This window comes from Rhinoraja longicauda, chromosome 10, assembly GCF_053455715.1.
Source record: "Rhinoraja longicauda isolate Sanriku21f chromosome 10, sRhiLon1.1, whole genome shotgun sequence".
NCBI classification, from domain to species: Eukaryota; Metazoa; Chordata; class Chondrichthyes; order Rajiformes; family Arhynchobatidae; genus Rhinoraja; species Rhinoraja longicauda.
The window spans coordinates 5,998,844-6,015,431 of NC_135962.1; the positions used below are offsets into that span (position 1 = coordinate 5,998,844).

Sequence of the window (16,588 nt, forward strand, 5' to 3'; positions counted from 1 at the left end):
CAAGTGTCTAGTCATAAAGAGGAGCCTAGGAGGCTTTTCCTCTCTGAAGGTAACCCACTGTTCTCAAGCAATGGCTACATTGGGATCTGCTCCCACCAGTAGGTGCTGGGAACATCCCGCCCACTTGGCACTTCCAATACTCTTGCCAAACGGTTTAGCAATGTGTAGAATGGTGCCGGGAGTCAGGACATTCTGGATAGCAGAGACCAAGGGAGTTAAAACATCAGGGTTAAGAATTACTAACCTGATGAAGCATTAGCCAGGTGAGCAGTCCTCTCAACATCTGTGCCCCTGGTTAAGAAGTTGAACCCAGGAAGCAGGAGTAGGTTAAGATATAAGAAAATAACTGCAGATGCTGGTACAAATCGATTTATTCACAAAATGCTGGAGTAACTCAGCAGGTCAGGCAGCATCTCGGGAGAGAAGGAATGGGTGACGTTTCGGGTCGAGACCCTTCTTCAGACTGATAGAAGGAATGGGTGACGTTTCGGGTCGAAACCCTAAGGAATGGGTGACGTTTCGGGTCTGAAGAAGGGTCTCGACCCGAAACGTCACCCATTCCTTCTCTCTAGCAGGAGTAGGTTAATTGGCCTCTCAATCCTGTTCCATCTTTCAAGAAGATATAGGCTGATTCTACCTCAAACATAATTTTCCTGCTCCCTCCACCATATCCTCCGATTCCCCTAATATCCATAAACCCATGCGGTCACAGGGAGAATGTACAAATTCTACACATTCAGCATGCGAGGTCACGATTAAACCCAAGTCTCTGGTACTGTGAGGCAGCGGTTCTACCAGCTACATCACTTTGCTATCCTCAATGTCAGCAAGACAAAGGAGAAAGTGATCGGCTTCAGAAAGTGAAGCGGTACACATACCCCAGTTTGCAATGGCGGCGCCAAAGTAGAGATAGTTGAAAACTTAAAATTCCTAGGAGTCAATATCACCAACAACTTCTCCTGGGCCACCCATATTGAAAGAATGACCAAGAAAGCACACCAACGCCTCTACTTCCTTAGAACACTTAGGAAGTTGGGCATGTCCCCTTCAACTGTTACCAACTTCTACAGATGCTTCACAAGAATATTGGTCCTGCCCTTGCCCACCACCAGTCAGTGAAATGTAGTGCAGACTGAAGGGGCCAAATGGCCTCACCATCCCTGTCCTCAATTCTCTGTTTGTAGCAAATTGAGTGCACTCAGTCTGTCTTACGTGCAAGAGCCAAATTGTTGGCCTAACCTTTACTTGCAGATGCAAATGGACCTGCAGTGCCCTTCCAATCCTACCCTAAGCTGTATTAAGACGGCATTTAATAAGGGAAACATAACTGACAGATTGGAGGGAAAAAATTCAACTCCTGCAGATGCCGGACACAGAAAGGAGCCTCAGCAACGCCTAGCTGTTTCAGCAGTATTTATAACGTCCAACACCCCAGCAACAAGACTCCGAAAGGTCATCCCTCTTCCTGCACAATGCCGCCTTGTGTATTCCTTCCCACTGGAAACTGAGATGAAAGCAGAGATTCCCAGTGGAAAAATGAAAAGCACGCCAGCTCCAGTCATGAGGGGAGCACATGACAGGTGGGTGATGAACGCCGCCCTTGTACACTTCCCTGCCAATCTGGCAGCCTGCCCCGCACATACGCCCCACCCTCTGCATCTCAGCAGCCACGCCAAAGTCAGTTTATACGAAAATCCAATACTTCTGTGGAGAAGCTCTGGCAAGTTAATTCATAAAATAAACCATTCCTTAACATTAACTCTTCGCACTTTCCCCGTCTTTGTAACTTTTCTCTGACCAAGAGATTCTGTTTCAAATAGGGCGCTCATTGTAAAACCCTGGAGAGCACACAATTTGCTTAGAGCACAGTAGCATGTTAAACCTGAGAGCCAATCTGGTACCAACAACATCAGCCACACTCAACTGTAAACAACGCTGCACTCACTTACATCGTTGGATTATTAATTTAATATTCTGTCCACATGATCCCTCAGCACAATCCTTCTATCCTGCTCAAGGGAGGCCCAGTGGCAGAGCTTCTGCCTTTCAGCACCAGAGACCCGGGTTTGATCCTGACTACAGGTGCTGTCTGTATGGAGTTTGTACGTTCTCTCTGTGACCATGTGGGTTTTCACAGAGATCTTTGGCTTCCTCCCACACTCCAAAGACATACAGGTTTGTAGGTTAATTGGCTTGGTGTTAATGTAAATTGACCCTAGTGTGTGTAGGATAGTGTTAATGCGCAGGGATCGCTGGTCGCCGTGGACTTGGTGGGCCGAAGGGCCTGTTTCCACGCTGTGTCTCTAAACTAAAAAAAATAAAAATAAATTGTCAATGACATTCTGTTTAGCTTCCCGATTTATTCAATCATTATAAAAATAGAGATGACGAGATTAACTAAATATTCAGAGTTTCCAATGGTATTTATAATCCACTGGACCAGACATAATCTGTTTCCTGCATTACAGTGCGTCTGCCCCAGAAATACATCATTGTCTGTGAATCCCTTTGGGACCTTCTGGGTCAAAAGACGGTAATAATACAAATTCTGCCTTCCTCTGAAGGTCTGTTCCAACAGGAGCTCCTGCTGTCACTGCTTTCAACGTAAGGAGAAAACTGTCTCTAAACTGGATACAATCACGGGGAAAGAGCTTCTGAAACTAGCTTATGCTTCACGTCCTTGAATATCAGTGTTGTTTTGTGGCATAACTCAGCACCAACACTCCCCAGCTACAATAAAAGAGCTTGAGAACATGCCAAACTGATTTACAGGTCACCCATCTGTAATTTTATCCTGGTTTTCCTCTCACAGATCCGAGTAGTTCCTGCGGTCTATTATTTCAGACTTCCAGCACATGCTGATTGCATCTCACAGTTCCATTATGTTGTGGTTGCTGGTTACATTTCCTTCTAATGGCCCTCATTCATCGCCTCTTACACCCATTATGATCAACTCAAGGGCACCCAAAACCATGACATCATCTCACAGCCTTGATTTCCACCCTAACTACAGACATTCCCTCAGTTCTCTCCGCCCCTCCCTCTACAATTCCCACTTTATACGCTCAGCTTTGCTTCACTGTCTCCTACCTAATTAATGAGCAAGACAGATTTGCTTTTACAAAGCATCCCACTGGACTTCAGGATACCCAATCTATTTGCAAGTAATGAAGGACCTCAATACAACTCTTGTTTTAACATAGAAAAGCCACTTCAGTCAGTCTACACTCTCATCAAAAGCAGTGGCAGGTAACTGATACTGGTTACACGATGAATCCGCATTGAGACTAGGAAGAGGTTCCTACTCTTCCTTTAATTAGCTTTCACTTTAGTTTAAAATGCAGAATGGAAACAGGCTCGTCGGCCCACCGAGTCTTTGCCAACCATCGACATTTCAGGTCGAGACGCATCTTCAGACTCCGATCTGAAACGTTACCCATTCCTTCTCTCCAGACATGCCGCCTGTCCTGCTGAGTTACTCCAGCATTATGTGCCTATCTTCAGTGCACACCAGCATGTGCAGTTCCTTCCTATACACCATGCCAACCATTGATCTAGTTCTATATTATCCCACTTTCTCATCCTATCCCTACTCATAAGGAGCAATTTTTTTTTAGAGAAGCCAATTAATCTCTTTGGGATGTGGGAGGAAACCAGAGCACCCAGAGGAAACCCATGCATTAATAGCGAGAACATTCAAACGCCACGCAGATAGAACCCAAGGTCAGAATTGAACCCAGGTCTCTGTTGCTGTGAATAGACCCAAAGTGCTGAAGTAACTCTGTGGGATAGGCAACATCTCTGGAGAGCAGGAATGGGTGACGTTTTGGGTCGAGACCCTTTCTTCAGACGGAGAGTCAGGGGAGAGGGAAATGAGAGATATAGACAGTTATATAGAGAGATATAGAACAAATGAATGAAAGATATGCAAAAAGCAACAATGATCAAGGAAACAGTCCACAGCCAACAATGGTCAATTTCCTTGATCATCGTTACTTTTTGGCGATCTGTCACTCATTTGTTCTGAATCTATCTTTATCACCGTCTATATCTCTCGTTTCTCTTTCCCTAATACTCAGTCTGAAGTAGGGATTCGACCCAAAAAGTCACCGATTCCTTTTCTCCAGAGCTGCTACCCGACCCGCTGAGTTACTCCAGCTTTTTGTGTCTATCTTCGGTTTAAACCAGCATCTGCAGTTCCTTCCTACACATAAACTCTCTGGTTCCTGTTCAGGAATACTACTACTACATCAGAACCATATGAGTTATAAGGTTAATTTCCTGGTTTAACTTGTCCCAGTGCAGGTGCCCGTGGGAATAGGAGTTGTAAATGGACACGTGGAAGAACAGGTTGCAGGGATATAAACCGGTCAGGGGGGGGGGATAGGATTGCTTTGTGACTAGATGGGCTGAATGGCCTCATTCCACGCCAGCAGAAAACACGAGCGAACGTTTATGAAGTTCACTCACAAGGATGATTGCTGATTAACAGCGACAAGCTGTACCGAACTGCAGCAGCAGCAGCTCAGTGGTCACCACCAAGGTGTCCAACCTTCCCAGATGCTGCGTGTGATTTACAGCCAAAACAAAGCTGATTTCACAGGCCAATGAAGCAGGCGGCCAACTTCATCTTGAAGCTCTGCTACACCTAAGCTGAGGCCCTGTCTGCATTTGAAGCACAAGGTTAACCCCTCGAGTGCAAAAACACTAATAATCTTTCCTTTCCTTTTCAAAAGGACCTGCTTTTCTTTGGCAGTTACACGCAGTAGAATTGCTCTGTTCTGGTAAAAGTGATTGCAGCTGTGTTCTAGCTGTGAGTGCAGTTCCAGCTGATTGACTGGCAAGTGTAAGCAACACTCAGTAAAATAAAATTCTCCGTTTATCACCTAGGATTAATGGCTTTCATTCTATTCGTCATGGAACAGCTCCTGCCCTCAGTCAGCTCCCCTTCCCACCATTCACAATCCTCCTGGGATTCCCCTGTTAATATTCTCACACTCACAAGTAACAATACTTTCCTGGGAGCCAGATGATAATTGACCTCCCATCACGACTAATCAAAGAGTTTCACAGCAGAGGGAAACATCACCAGTGAATAGATTACTCTGATGGAGACGCAGACTAAATGTATTTCCATAAAATACAATGATTCTGCAATAAACGTTTTTCGCTCAGCCAGCATTTATCACCCTTGAATAGTCACTGAATTCATAACTTTCCAAGTCAGAGGCAAAAACCGTACAAGTGAGTCAGGGTAAGGGACATAAGTTCAAGGAGCAGAATACGGCCATTTGGCCCATCAAATCCACTCCGCCATTCAATCGTGGTTCATCTTTCTTTCCCTCCCAACCCCATTCTCCTGCCTTCGCCCCGCAACCCCTGACACCCATATTAATCAAAAATCTGTCAATCTCCTTGAAGGGAGATCCACCTTCTCCCTTCAAAAACGATCACCCATGAATAAATGGTGAGTTTCTTGTGGCCGAGAGCGATGAGTTAGTGTCATAGAGTGATACAGTGTGGAAACAGGCCCTTCGACCCAGCTTACCCACACCGGCCAACATGTCCCAGTTATACTAGTCCAACCTGCCCATGTTTGGCCCATATCCCTCCAAACCTGTCCTATCCACGGTATCTGTCTAACTGTTTCTTAAACGTTGAGATAGTCCCAGTCTCAAATACATCCTCTGGCAGCTTATTCCATACACCCACCACCCTTTGTGTGAAAAAGTTACCCCTCAGATTTCTATTAAATCTTTTCCCCTTCACCTTAAACCTTTGTCCTCTGGTCCTCGATTCACCTACTCTAGGCAAGAGACTCTGTGCATCTACCCGATCTATTCCTCTCATGATTTTATACACCTCTACAAGATCACCCCTTATCCTCCTGCATTCCAAGGAATAGAGTCCCAGCCTACTCAACCTCTCCCTATAGCTCAGACCCTCTAGTCCTGGCAACATCCTCGTAAATCTTCTTTATACGCTTTCCAGCTTGAAGTGCTGCGGCCAGGTCTTGTAATCACAGGCAGTGCCCAACGTTCGAGTCCATCTTACATTCTTTCCGCCATCTCAGTTAAATGCAGCGACCGCAGTGGAGCTGTTGCCTGGTGATGTCAACCAGTCGCAGCGAATGAGCTGCAGCAGCAGGGGCTTGAGGGGAGAAAGGCCTGTGGCTTGCATTGGGAATGGTGATCTGGAGTCAACTGAAGCTGCAACATCCACCACAGCTCCATCCCAGCAGCATTCCAACATTGAAGTAACGCGGAACAACTGAGCCTCGACCTGATATGTCACCCATTCCTTCTCTCCAGAGATGCTGTCTGTTCCGCTGAGTTACTCCAGCATTTTGTGTCCCTACCGGTGGTATGAAATGTCTACTCATTCTGGCTGACAACTGCTTTCTCTAAAAAGCACCCTGTGCCCCATTTAACCTAATCTCTGCGTTTTGTCATTACTTCTATCCGGTGGCTTGCTGCAGTCCTTTAACAGTGGTCGGGCCTACGCAGATCATCACAAATCGTAGCTCATAAAAAAGTGCCAAGTTGGCACTGTATCGCTCCCCAGAATTTGCTTGCTTGCCAATCTAGCAAGGATCAATAATCGACAGGACAAGTTTGTGACTGCGCCCAATCCTCTGCCTCAGATTTGTTTGCAGTGTGAAAAATAAAAACAGCAGTGCTAATAAGCAGCCAAGTTATACCCACGCTGGAACAGATGAGGGAATAGTTTTGAATAAAACACTAGCAGCTTTGCTATAGAGCTGGTCAGAGTGAGTTGGTACCAGGGAGCATGGGAACAATAAGCCCCATAGTACTACAGAAATGTTAGAGTTAGAGCAAGTGCACATCCAACACCCAGCCAACATATCCCTACTGGCATGCAAGTGCAGTGAAGGGAAAATACATAAACAGCCACAGCAAGAGGTGCCCTGAGGCATTGATACAAATAGAGAGATGAAATTAGACTGCTTGAGCTATTCAGAACTCATTTCTTGAGCTGCAATGCAAGACGGGGCTTGTAAGAAATTACAACAATGTGTAAAATTGCATCCTGTTAACAACACACAATCAAAAGGCTGGCAGTCCGTCAATCCCAACATAGCTTCAGTGACATGAAGCGTCACTTGGTCAGCTCGTGTGTGTCATTATTGACTTTTTATTTCCCCGCTGTGGACTCTTGTTTCTTCTACTGAGGCTTTTAAAAGCTAACACTGTCCTTTCAGGCATCACATTCCAGGTCACAACTCGCTGACTAAAACAAATTCCACATCTTCTGTCGCACTCCTTTGCCAATAGCACACAGAAGCTACATTCACAGCTATCTTGCTCAAACCTCTGGCAGTTATCACCACCAACCCCCAAACACACAGTAAAAACCAGATTGTCCCTGATGGACACAGGCATTGCACAAAGCACGGGTGCAGTACTTAATTCAGACACTGGCATGTAATTGTTCAATAATATGATCACATGAAGCCCATTAATTTCCTGCTCATAGTTGTGTCTAAGAGGAAGAAAATAGCTAGGGTATGACCAATCATCTCAGAAAACAAATCCTCCTTCAGCCAAATTAGAAGTCAGTTCAATAATACATGGCCAGTCACACTGCTGGAAGCACGACTTTAATTCTCTCTTAGGAAAGAGAATCAGATAAAGACCTCCAGATCCCTGCTTTTATCGTTCAGCCTTGTTGGAGGGGAGCAATGTTGAGGCCGTGGGCAGAGGACTGGAGACCATCGCTTTTTCACAGGGGCCGTGACCCGGCTCTACACTGAATGATTCCAAACAATTCTCCCTCAACAAACAGCAAGCTTAAACTACCTAATTTTATCAGTGCATCGCCAAACGAGGGAAACAAAAGCGGGGCAATCATCCATTAGTTTCACTTGAGGGAATTATTTATTTTCTCCCTCCAATGTAACAAAGGGGACAAAAACAGGAAACGACAGGTTGCTTGAACAGTGCAGACAGATCCAGACCCAAACTGCTGAGCCTCTCTCCCTCCCTTCCTCTCTCTCTCTCTCTCCCCCCCCCCTCCTCCTCCTCCTCCTCCTCCTCCTCCTCCCTTATCTCTCCTCGCTCTCTCCCCTCTCGTCAGCCAGGCAGAGGGATCTGGCACAGTGATGACCCCACCCAGTGCATTAGAGGCGACCGCTCCCATGTTCACGCGTCTAATTAACGATAACTGAAGACACAGAGCCATCCCCGGGGACCTGTCGTGTTGTCGACACTAGCAGCTGCAGCTACCACTCGGCCCGTCGGCTGCATGCTTGCACTCTTCCCAAAAACAGTAGGCCGGCGCCGGCCCCCTCCCTGCGCCGGCCTACAATCTCCCCCCCCCCCCCCCCCCCACTCGCCGAGTGAGGGAGCGCAACTCGAGCAATGAAGGAGCTCAACCGGGATACAATGAAGGATCTCAACCGGGAGCGGATGGAGATGAGGGAGCGCACACCCCAGAGGGAATGAGAGATGAGGGAGCGCACACCCCAGAGGGAATGAGAGATGAGGGAGCGCACACCCCAGGGGGAATGAGAGATGAGGGAGCGCACACCCCAGGGGGAATGAGAGATAAGGGAGCGCACAGGGACAGGAATGAGAGATGAGGGAGCGCACACCCCAGAGGGAACGGAAGATGAGGGAGCGCACAGGGACAAGGAATGGCGGTGAGGGAGCGCACAGGAAGGGGGTGGGAGGCGCGGGAACACACGGGGACAGGGAATGGGAGATGAGAAAGCACACATGAGAACAGGGAATCGCAAAACGAGGGAGCGCACCCGGGCAGGAGATGGGAGGTGAGGGAGCGCCCCCAGGAGGGTGTGGGTGGAGAGGGTGCGCACACGGGGGCAGGTGTTGGAGAGACGAGGGAGCGCGCTGGGCATGGATGAGGGAGCGCACTAGGAATGGGATGTGAGGGAGCGCCCCCAGGAGGGAAATGAGGGAGCATTGGGAATGGGCGATGAAACGCACCACTGGGAATGGGAAATGAGAAAGCGCACTGGGAATGGGAGATGAGTGAGCACTGGGAATGGGAAATCTGGGAGCGCACTGGGAATGGGAAATGAGGGAGCGCACTAAGAATGGAAAATGAGGGAGCACTGGGAATGGGCGATGAAACGCACCACTGGGAATGGGAAATGAGAAAGCGCACTGGGAATGGGGGATGAGGGAGCACACTAGGAATGGGATATGAGGGAGCGCCCCCAGATCGGAAATGGGAAGAGGGAGCACTGGGAATGGAAGATGAGGGAGCACTGGGAATGGGAATGGGAGACGAGGGAGCGCACTAGGAAAGGGAAATGAGGGAGCGCACTGCTGGGAATGGGAGACGAGGGAGCGCACTAGGAATGGGAAATGAGGGATCACACTGGGAATGGGATGAGGGAGCGCACTGGGAATGGGAGAAGAGGGAGCGCACTAGGAATGGGAAACGAGGGAGCGCACTGCTGGGAATGGGAGACGAGGGAGCACTGGTAATGGGAGATGAGGGAGCGCACAGGGGATTGGGATGCCAGGGAGTGCACAGCGGGGCTGGGAACGGGATGCGAGGGAACACGCGGGGGATTGGGAATGGCAAACTGAGGGGAATAGACGAGGGGTCTGTATCTCTCCTGGGCGGTGACAGTGGGGTCGCTCACCGAAGTAGACGGTCTTGTCGCACTTGGGACACTTGGACGCCATCCTTGCTGTCGCTGCTGTCGCTGCTGCTGCTGCTGTCCGGCCTCCCTCCCTCCCTCCCTCCCTGACTGACTGACTGAGTCTCTCGCGGTCGCACTGGGAATGGGAGATGAGGGAGCGCACAGGGGATTGGGATGTGAGGGAGCACTGACTGTGAGTCTCTCGCGGTCGCAATGGGAATGGGAGATGAGGGAGCGCACAGCGGGATTGGGATATGAGGGAGCGCTGACTGACACTCACTGACTGTGAGTCTCTCGCGGTCGCCGCTACCGCGCGCGCGGCTTCACCAACGGCCGCCGCTCGCGCTCGCGCTCCCCCCCGCCCACTCCCGCCGCTCATTGGCCAGCGCCGCCTCGCCTACCCACGCCGGTTGGTCCACGCCCCCGTCCGTCACACCGCCCGCATTCCCATTGGCCTCCGCCCCCGTCCATCACAGCGAGATGTCACGCCCCCTCCTCCCTGGTCCATCTGGGGAGCGGCAACAACAACCCTCCTGCTCGGTATATCTGGTATTTAAGAATTATTTGTTTCACTATGGTGGTGGGTTTGTTGGCGTTGTTTTGTATTGTACATATTATTCGTGTAAATAGTTGATTACATTTATTTTTGGAAGAAAAAAACCAATCCTCCTCCTGCTGCTGTGATCTGTCCCTTTCACACCTGGTCTCCAGTCCCTGGCTCTCAGCCTGAAGAAGGGTCTCGACCCCAAACATCACCCAGTCCCTCTCTCCAGAGATGCTGCCTGTACCGCTGAGTTACTCCAGCATTTTGTGTCCTTCTTGTGACCAGCATCTGCAGTTCCTTCCTGCACAAAGAAATCTGCAGCTGCTGAAAGTTTGAAATAAACCCTTTTTATTGACCCGCGTCTCCTTTGATCTGTCGTTTTCACACCTTGCCCTTCCATATCTCTGAATCTCCCTCTCCCCTGACTCTCAATCTGTAGGTTCTTGACCCGAAACCTCACCCTTTCCTTCTCTCCATAGGGGCCACATGAGTGTGGGGTAACATTGTGTAATTTGTCTAAACACTATGTTGGGACAAATTGTATTCCGAGAGTGTCCGAAGAATTATTTTTTTGCACAGTTCCTGCATTGTACATATTTTTACTTGAATAAGGTTTATTTTGATTGTTTTTAAATCCTTTTCTCCAGAGATGCTGCCTGTCCCGCTGAGCTACTCCAGCAATTTTGTGTCTATCTTCGGTGTGAACCAGCTGCTCACTCCCTTTGTTCCCAGCCCCGGTTATCGCAACCCACGCAATGCTCTCGGCACAATTTAGCATATTTGCAGCCAGAGCATCGGTCACAGGCAGCAGAGTGTGGTTTAATTTCGAGTTTCCACCTGCTCGGGATGCAACGTGCAAATTCGCCGAGAGCAGAGTTTGCGTATTGGGGAAGCTGTCAAATATGATTTGGCGCATCGCTGCACTATAGACCAATTTGTAACATTCAAATAAACGTGCATTCACATTTATGCAGATAATGGCGGTGGATAGTTGTCCCTGGGGCTGGATCGCAAGTGGGAATGCCCAGCATTAGCGCTGTGCCGTGTTGATGCCTTTGTTGGGAATAACTGAGCATAGTAACAATCAGCAGCAAACACTGAGCTTGGACGTGTTGAGCGGTGGGGTTGTTATGATGGGAAACCCTTTGCAAATGAAATCCATAAAAGAGGAGGCTCACAATCACGATGCTCGAGACAATCTAGAGAAACAAGTATAGTTTATTTGCAAGTCTGCAGAGTTGGGTGCCTCCCCTGTCGAGACACACCGAGGTCGGAAAAATCCCTTCTTTTTATTCACTTCATTTTACAATTGTTACACCTTTAATTCCTCCCCTTCGGGCTTCTTCCTGTCATTATTTTAGACTTTATAAATAATGAGTTGGTGTGTTCACAAAAACCGACATTATAAATTATTCTAATGGCTCTTTTTTGCAGTATGAATAGTGGTTGTAGTGAACTTATATATGTACTTCCCCACACCTCTATACAGTAACTTAAATAAGGTGAAACTAGCTATTTCTCAGGATCCTTAGTCTAAATCAATTATCCCTTTTTACCCATCTCTCACAATCCACCCTTTTTCTTATGCCACGCTACTTTGATTTATACTATTTCCTCCTTTTCTAGTGCTAGCAGCAGAGCCTTTGCCTCTCTATATTCGTCCTGCTGGTCATGCTGTGCTCTAAAGGCCATCATGGCGATGTCGTTCTTTGTCAGAGCTGCCTCTATCAATCTGAGACAACCCCCGTATGCAGGGAATGATGCAACATCCGAATAGACATAGCAACCCCATCATAACTATCACTGATGTTAGGGCTGATGTAAAGATGTGCTTCCATTTCCCAAACCAGGAGTCTAGAAACTTGGTCCAGGAGGTGTCTACTCCAGAATTCTCGGCCAATTCGATAGACAGGGAGGTGAGACTCGCTAGGGCCCTTGACACGGACCCATCAGGAGCAGTGTTGTTGGGGATGAAGGTGCAACATTGTTCTCCAAATATTACGCACACCCCCCCCCTTTCTCAGCCAGTAGCATGTCCAAGGCCATGCGATTTTGCCAGGCCATTAGGCTGGTAGCTGTCAGTTGTTCCGCTAATCCTTCAACCGCATCTCGAGTGTAATTTATAAAGTGTTGTTGATTGTAGTATAGGTAGTTGATCCAGTCCACATTTTTATTGGGCTTTCCGTTTTCACTGCCCATCCTCCCGATCGGAAATTCCCCTCCGATCTTATCCCGATCGGAATTCCTTATTTTATTTATTTATTTATTTTATTTTTATTCCCGCCGATCTTAGCTGTAATCGCCCGAGTAGTACTTAATAGTCAGTTTTCTTACCCGGGTCCTGTGCACAAGAATCGCTCGATTTAGCTCCTCAAGTTGGAGGAAACGATGCAATTGTGCTGGAGAAGAGCGAGTGCCCTGGGAACGACGGGAATGAATAATAAGGATGGAAACAGGACAATGCAAACAGCAACGAAGGGAAGTCAGTTTGACCTCTGCAGGCATGCTGTGGTCAATTCTCAGCACCACATTGAAGAAAACTCGCGAAAGCTCCGGAGAAGATGCAGGAGATTCCAAACACGAGCAATTGTAAACACAAGGAACTGCAGATGTTCGTCTACAAAAAAAGCAACCACAAAAAAATCCTTTATAGAGAAGGGTCCAACCCCGAAACGTCGCTTATCCCTATTCTCCTGGGATGCCGCCTGGCCCGCTTAGTGACTTTAGCACTTTGTGTCTTTTTATAAGCAATTGTAGGTGGGTGAACAACATTGGTGAGCAGTAAGTAGACAGCATTTGGACGTGCAGCCCTGCAGAGAGCTGCAACACTTTCAAGTGGCAACTGTGTAACTCCTTGAGAGACAGAAAACAGAAAGGTTGTAGGTGAGAGGTGGGAGGGCCCGGGGCAGCGAGCGAGCTTCTGGATCCAGGATTAGTTCTCTGGGTACTCCTAATAACATTGGGAATGCATCAGATCACAGCACGAGAGGGGGAGAGCGGTACTCTTTACACCCACGGCTGAGATGCACATTGGTTCAACCTCCGGAGAACTTAGTTCGCATGAGTTCAATCTTAGGCAAGTGAACTCCGTCTCTGGGAAACCCTCGAGAAACCACATTAGACCCTCAAGAAATCTTGGCAAATCCTCAGACCCTCAGGATATCTGGGTAGACCTGTGGGAATTTTCTAGGGACCCTCACACCCTTGGAGGACTTTCACATGGTGAGGAGACCTTCACACCCCCATGAGATCCTCAGGAGACCATTTGATAGACTGCAGGAGACCTGACACCCTCAGAGAACCCTCACACTTTCACAAGACCCCTAGACCCCGGAGAGACCGCCTCCCCCTCTCTCAGGAAACCTCAGACAAAATATTACAGCAAATCAGATAAAATAATTATGGACCATTTACATTCCGACTTTCCTCTTCTCCCCTCTCTTCGGGCAGAAAATAGACCCAGGAACAGCTTCTTCCCGACTGTTATCAGACAACTGAACTAACTGAACTCCCCACTGTTATCAGACAACTGAACTCTCCACTATTATCTGACTACTGAACTACTCATAAGTTAAGGGCCATTGTTCCAATCTCTCAACCTACCTCATTGTTGCCCTTGCACTTTTTTTAATCTGCACTTCCTCTGCACCTGTAACACTATAAAGCTGCTACACTATATTCTGCACTTTGATATTTTTCTCTTTGCACTACCTATTGTATTTGTGTATGGCTTGAATGTATTCATATTAAGTATGATCATGTTATCCATTGACTTGGCCTCCACAGCCTTCTGTGGCAATGAATTCCACAGATTCACCACCCTCTGATTAATGAAATTCCTCCTCATCTCCTTCCTAAAGGAATATCCTTTAATTCTGAGGCAATGATCTTTAGTCCTAGACTCTCCCACTAGTGGAAACACCTCCACATCCACCCTATCCAAGCCTTTCACTATTCGGTACGTTTCAATGAGGTCCTCCCTCATTCTTCTAAACTCCAGCGAGTACAGGCCCAGTGCCGCTAAACGCTCATAATATGTTAACCCAGGCATTCCTGGGATCATTCTTGTAAACCTCCTCTGGACCCTCTCCAGGGCCAGCACATTCTCAGATATGGTGCCCAAAATTGCTCACAATACTCCAAATGTGGCCTGACCATCACCTTATATAGCCTCAGCATTACATCCTTGTTTTAGTATAATAGACTTGAAATAAATGCTAGCATTGATTTGACTGGACAGCAAGCAAAATTTTCCACTGGATCTTGGTACGTGACAAACCAAAATAGACAAGTGTGTTTTAATTTGTAGTGTCAGGTAGAGGAGGAGAGAACAGTGGGAATAACTGATAGGGAGCACAACAAGGTTGCCAAGGTAACAGTTACATAAAATCAGATGGAGACAAAAATAAAAAGAAACAAATCGAAACAGGTGCACTATATCTGTGGGGAGAAAGGGAGGTTGAGAGATTGAAATTGTTACAGACACAGGGCCTAACATTAACTGGTTATATTTCTGGAAAATTGTTATCACGTGACACCAACACTTTCCGAAATCATAGAGCCAACAGACCTAAATACCAATCAGCCCACAATGTTAATTTAAAACTACCATTGCCAAATTAGAGCTAAATGCTCCATCTAACAACACAGCATAATCTTCCCCAGCTGTAATAATTTCAGTGCTATTTCAGGAGATTGTCAGCTATTTGTGCATTGGCTCCTTTTCAGCGATGATTTGATTGAATGATAATTTCTAAAATCTTTAATCCTGCTACTGCACAAGTGGGCAGATGTTAAATTGTCGGGGGAGGGGAAGAACGAGAACAGAAGGGAATATCTGCAGTAGGCACAGAGCAAGGTTGTCAAGGTAACAATTACTGAAAAAAACAGCAGATGAAGGCAGAAAAACTAAAAGAGAAAATAAACAGACGTACATCCACATATCGAGAGAGAGAGAGATGGGGGGGGGGAGGGATGAGAGAGAGAGAGAGGAGTGATAGGGGCTAGAGAATAGAGAAAGTGAGGGGAGAGAGAGAGTAGAAAAGAAAAGAATTGGAGAAAGGAGAGAGAGAGAAAGTGGGAGATGAGAGGAGAGATGATAAAAGAAGAGAATATGGAAGATTGGAAGGAGGGGAGAGAGGAAGAGGGAGAGAGATCTGTCACTTAAAGTTATTGTGTCCTTTAGTTAAGCATCAGAAACCAAGGGGAGAAAGGTGAGGCAGAGAATTCCACACCTTCACCACTCTGACTGAAAAAGTTCTTCCTCATCTCAGTTCTAAATGGCCTACCCCTTATTCTTAAACTGTGGCCCCTTGTTCTGGACTCCCCCAACATTGGGAACATGTTTCCTGCCTCTAATGTGTCCAATCCCCTAATTATCTTATATGTTTCAATAAGATCCCCCCTCATCCTTCTAAATTCCAGTGTATACAAGCCCATTCGCTCCAGCCTTTCAACATACGACAGTCCCGTCATTCCGGGAATTAACCTAGTGAACCTACGCTGCACGCCCTCCATAGCAAGAATATCCTTCCTCAAATTTGGAGACCAAAACTGCACACAGTACTCCAGGTGCGGTCTCACCAGGGCCCGGTACAACTGTAGAAGGACCTCTTTGCTCCTATGCTGCTATGTCCCGCTGAGTTACTCCAGCTTTTTGTGTCTTATCTTCAGTTTAAACCGGCATCTGCAGTTGATTCTTACATATTCCATTCACTGCTTCTGTGCAGTGGACGGTCTGTGACGGGCATTGAATGTTGTCACCAGCACCAGCATCCCAAGGGAAACAGGGAACCAGAGCCTGGAGCATGTTGGATTGTGGTGTCCGGGTAGGAATTTGACTGTTCCTAGGGACACAGAGTGCACTGGTTCCAGTCAGTGCAAGGGGGCAAGGCTGAGACTGGAGCGAGACCAAGCGCAGGCTCGCCCATCATTTTGCTAAACACCTCCACTCAGTCTGCTTAAACCTACCTGATCTCCTAGTTGCCAAACACTTTAACAGCCCCTCCCATTCCCACACTGACTTTTCTGTCCTGGGCCACCTTCATTGTCAGAGTGAGGCCCAGCACAAATTGGAGAAACAGCACCTCATATTTCGCTTGGGCAGCTTACACCCCAGCGGTATGAATATTGACTTCTCTAACTTCAAGTAACCCTTGCTTTCCCTGTCTCTCCATCCCTCCCCCTTCCCAGTTCTCCGACAGTCTGACTGTCCCCCTGGTTACATTTTATCTATGTTTGCTTTGTTGTCACCTCCTAGCTAACAATGATCTAGTCTACATTTTCCTTGAGCTTTATCTCTTTTCATGTCTCTTTGTCGCACCTTACCCTTCCATATCACTGTCTCCCTCTCCCCTGACTCTCAGTCTGAGGAAGGGTCTCGACTCGAAACGTTACTCATTCCTTCTCTC

At 47.5% G+C, this 16,588-nt stretch overlaps 1 protein-coding gene across 1 annotated transcript in view; it reads right to left on the reverse strand.

Moving 5' to 3' along the window:
- Positions 1-9,974, reverse strand: part of LOC144597167 (cysteine-rich protein 2-like) — a 45,372-nt gene extending 35,398 nt beyond the window's left edge. The window contains 1 exon segment of the mRNA XM_078406139.1: positions 9,635-9,974. Coding sequence (XP_078262265.1) covers positions 9,635-9,677 — 43 coding nt within the window. The 5' untranslated portion in view covers positions 9,678-9,974.
- Between the last annotated feature and the right edge of the window lie 6,614 nt (positions 9,975-16,588).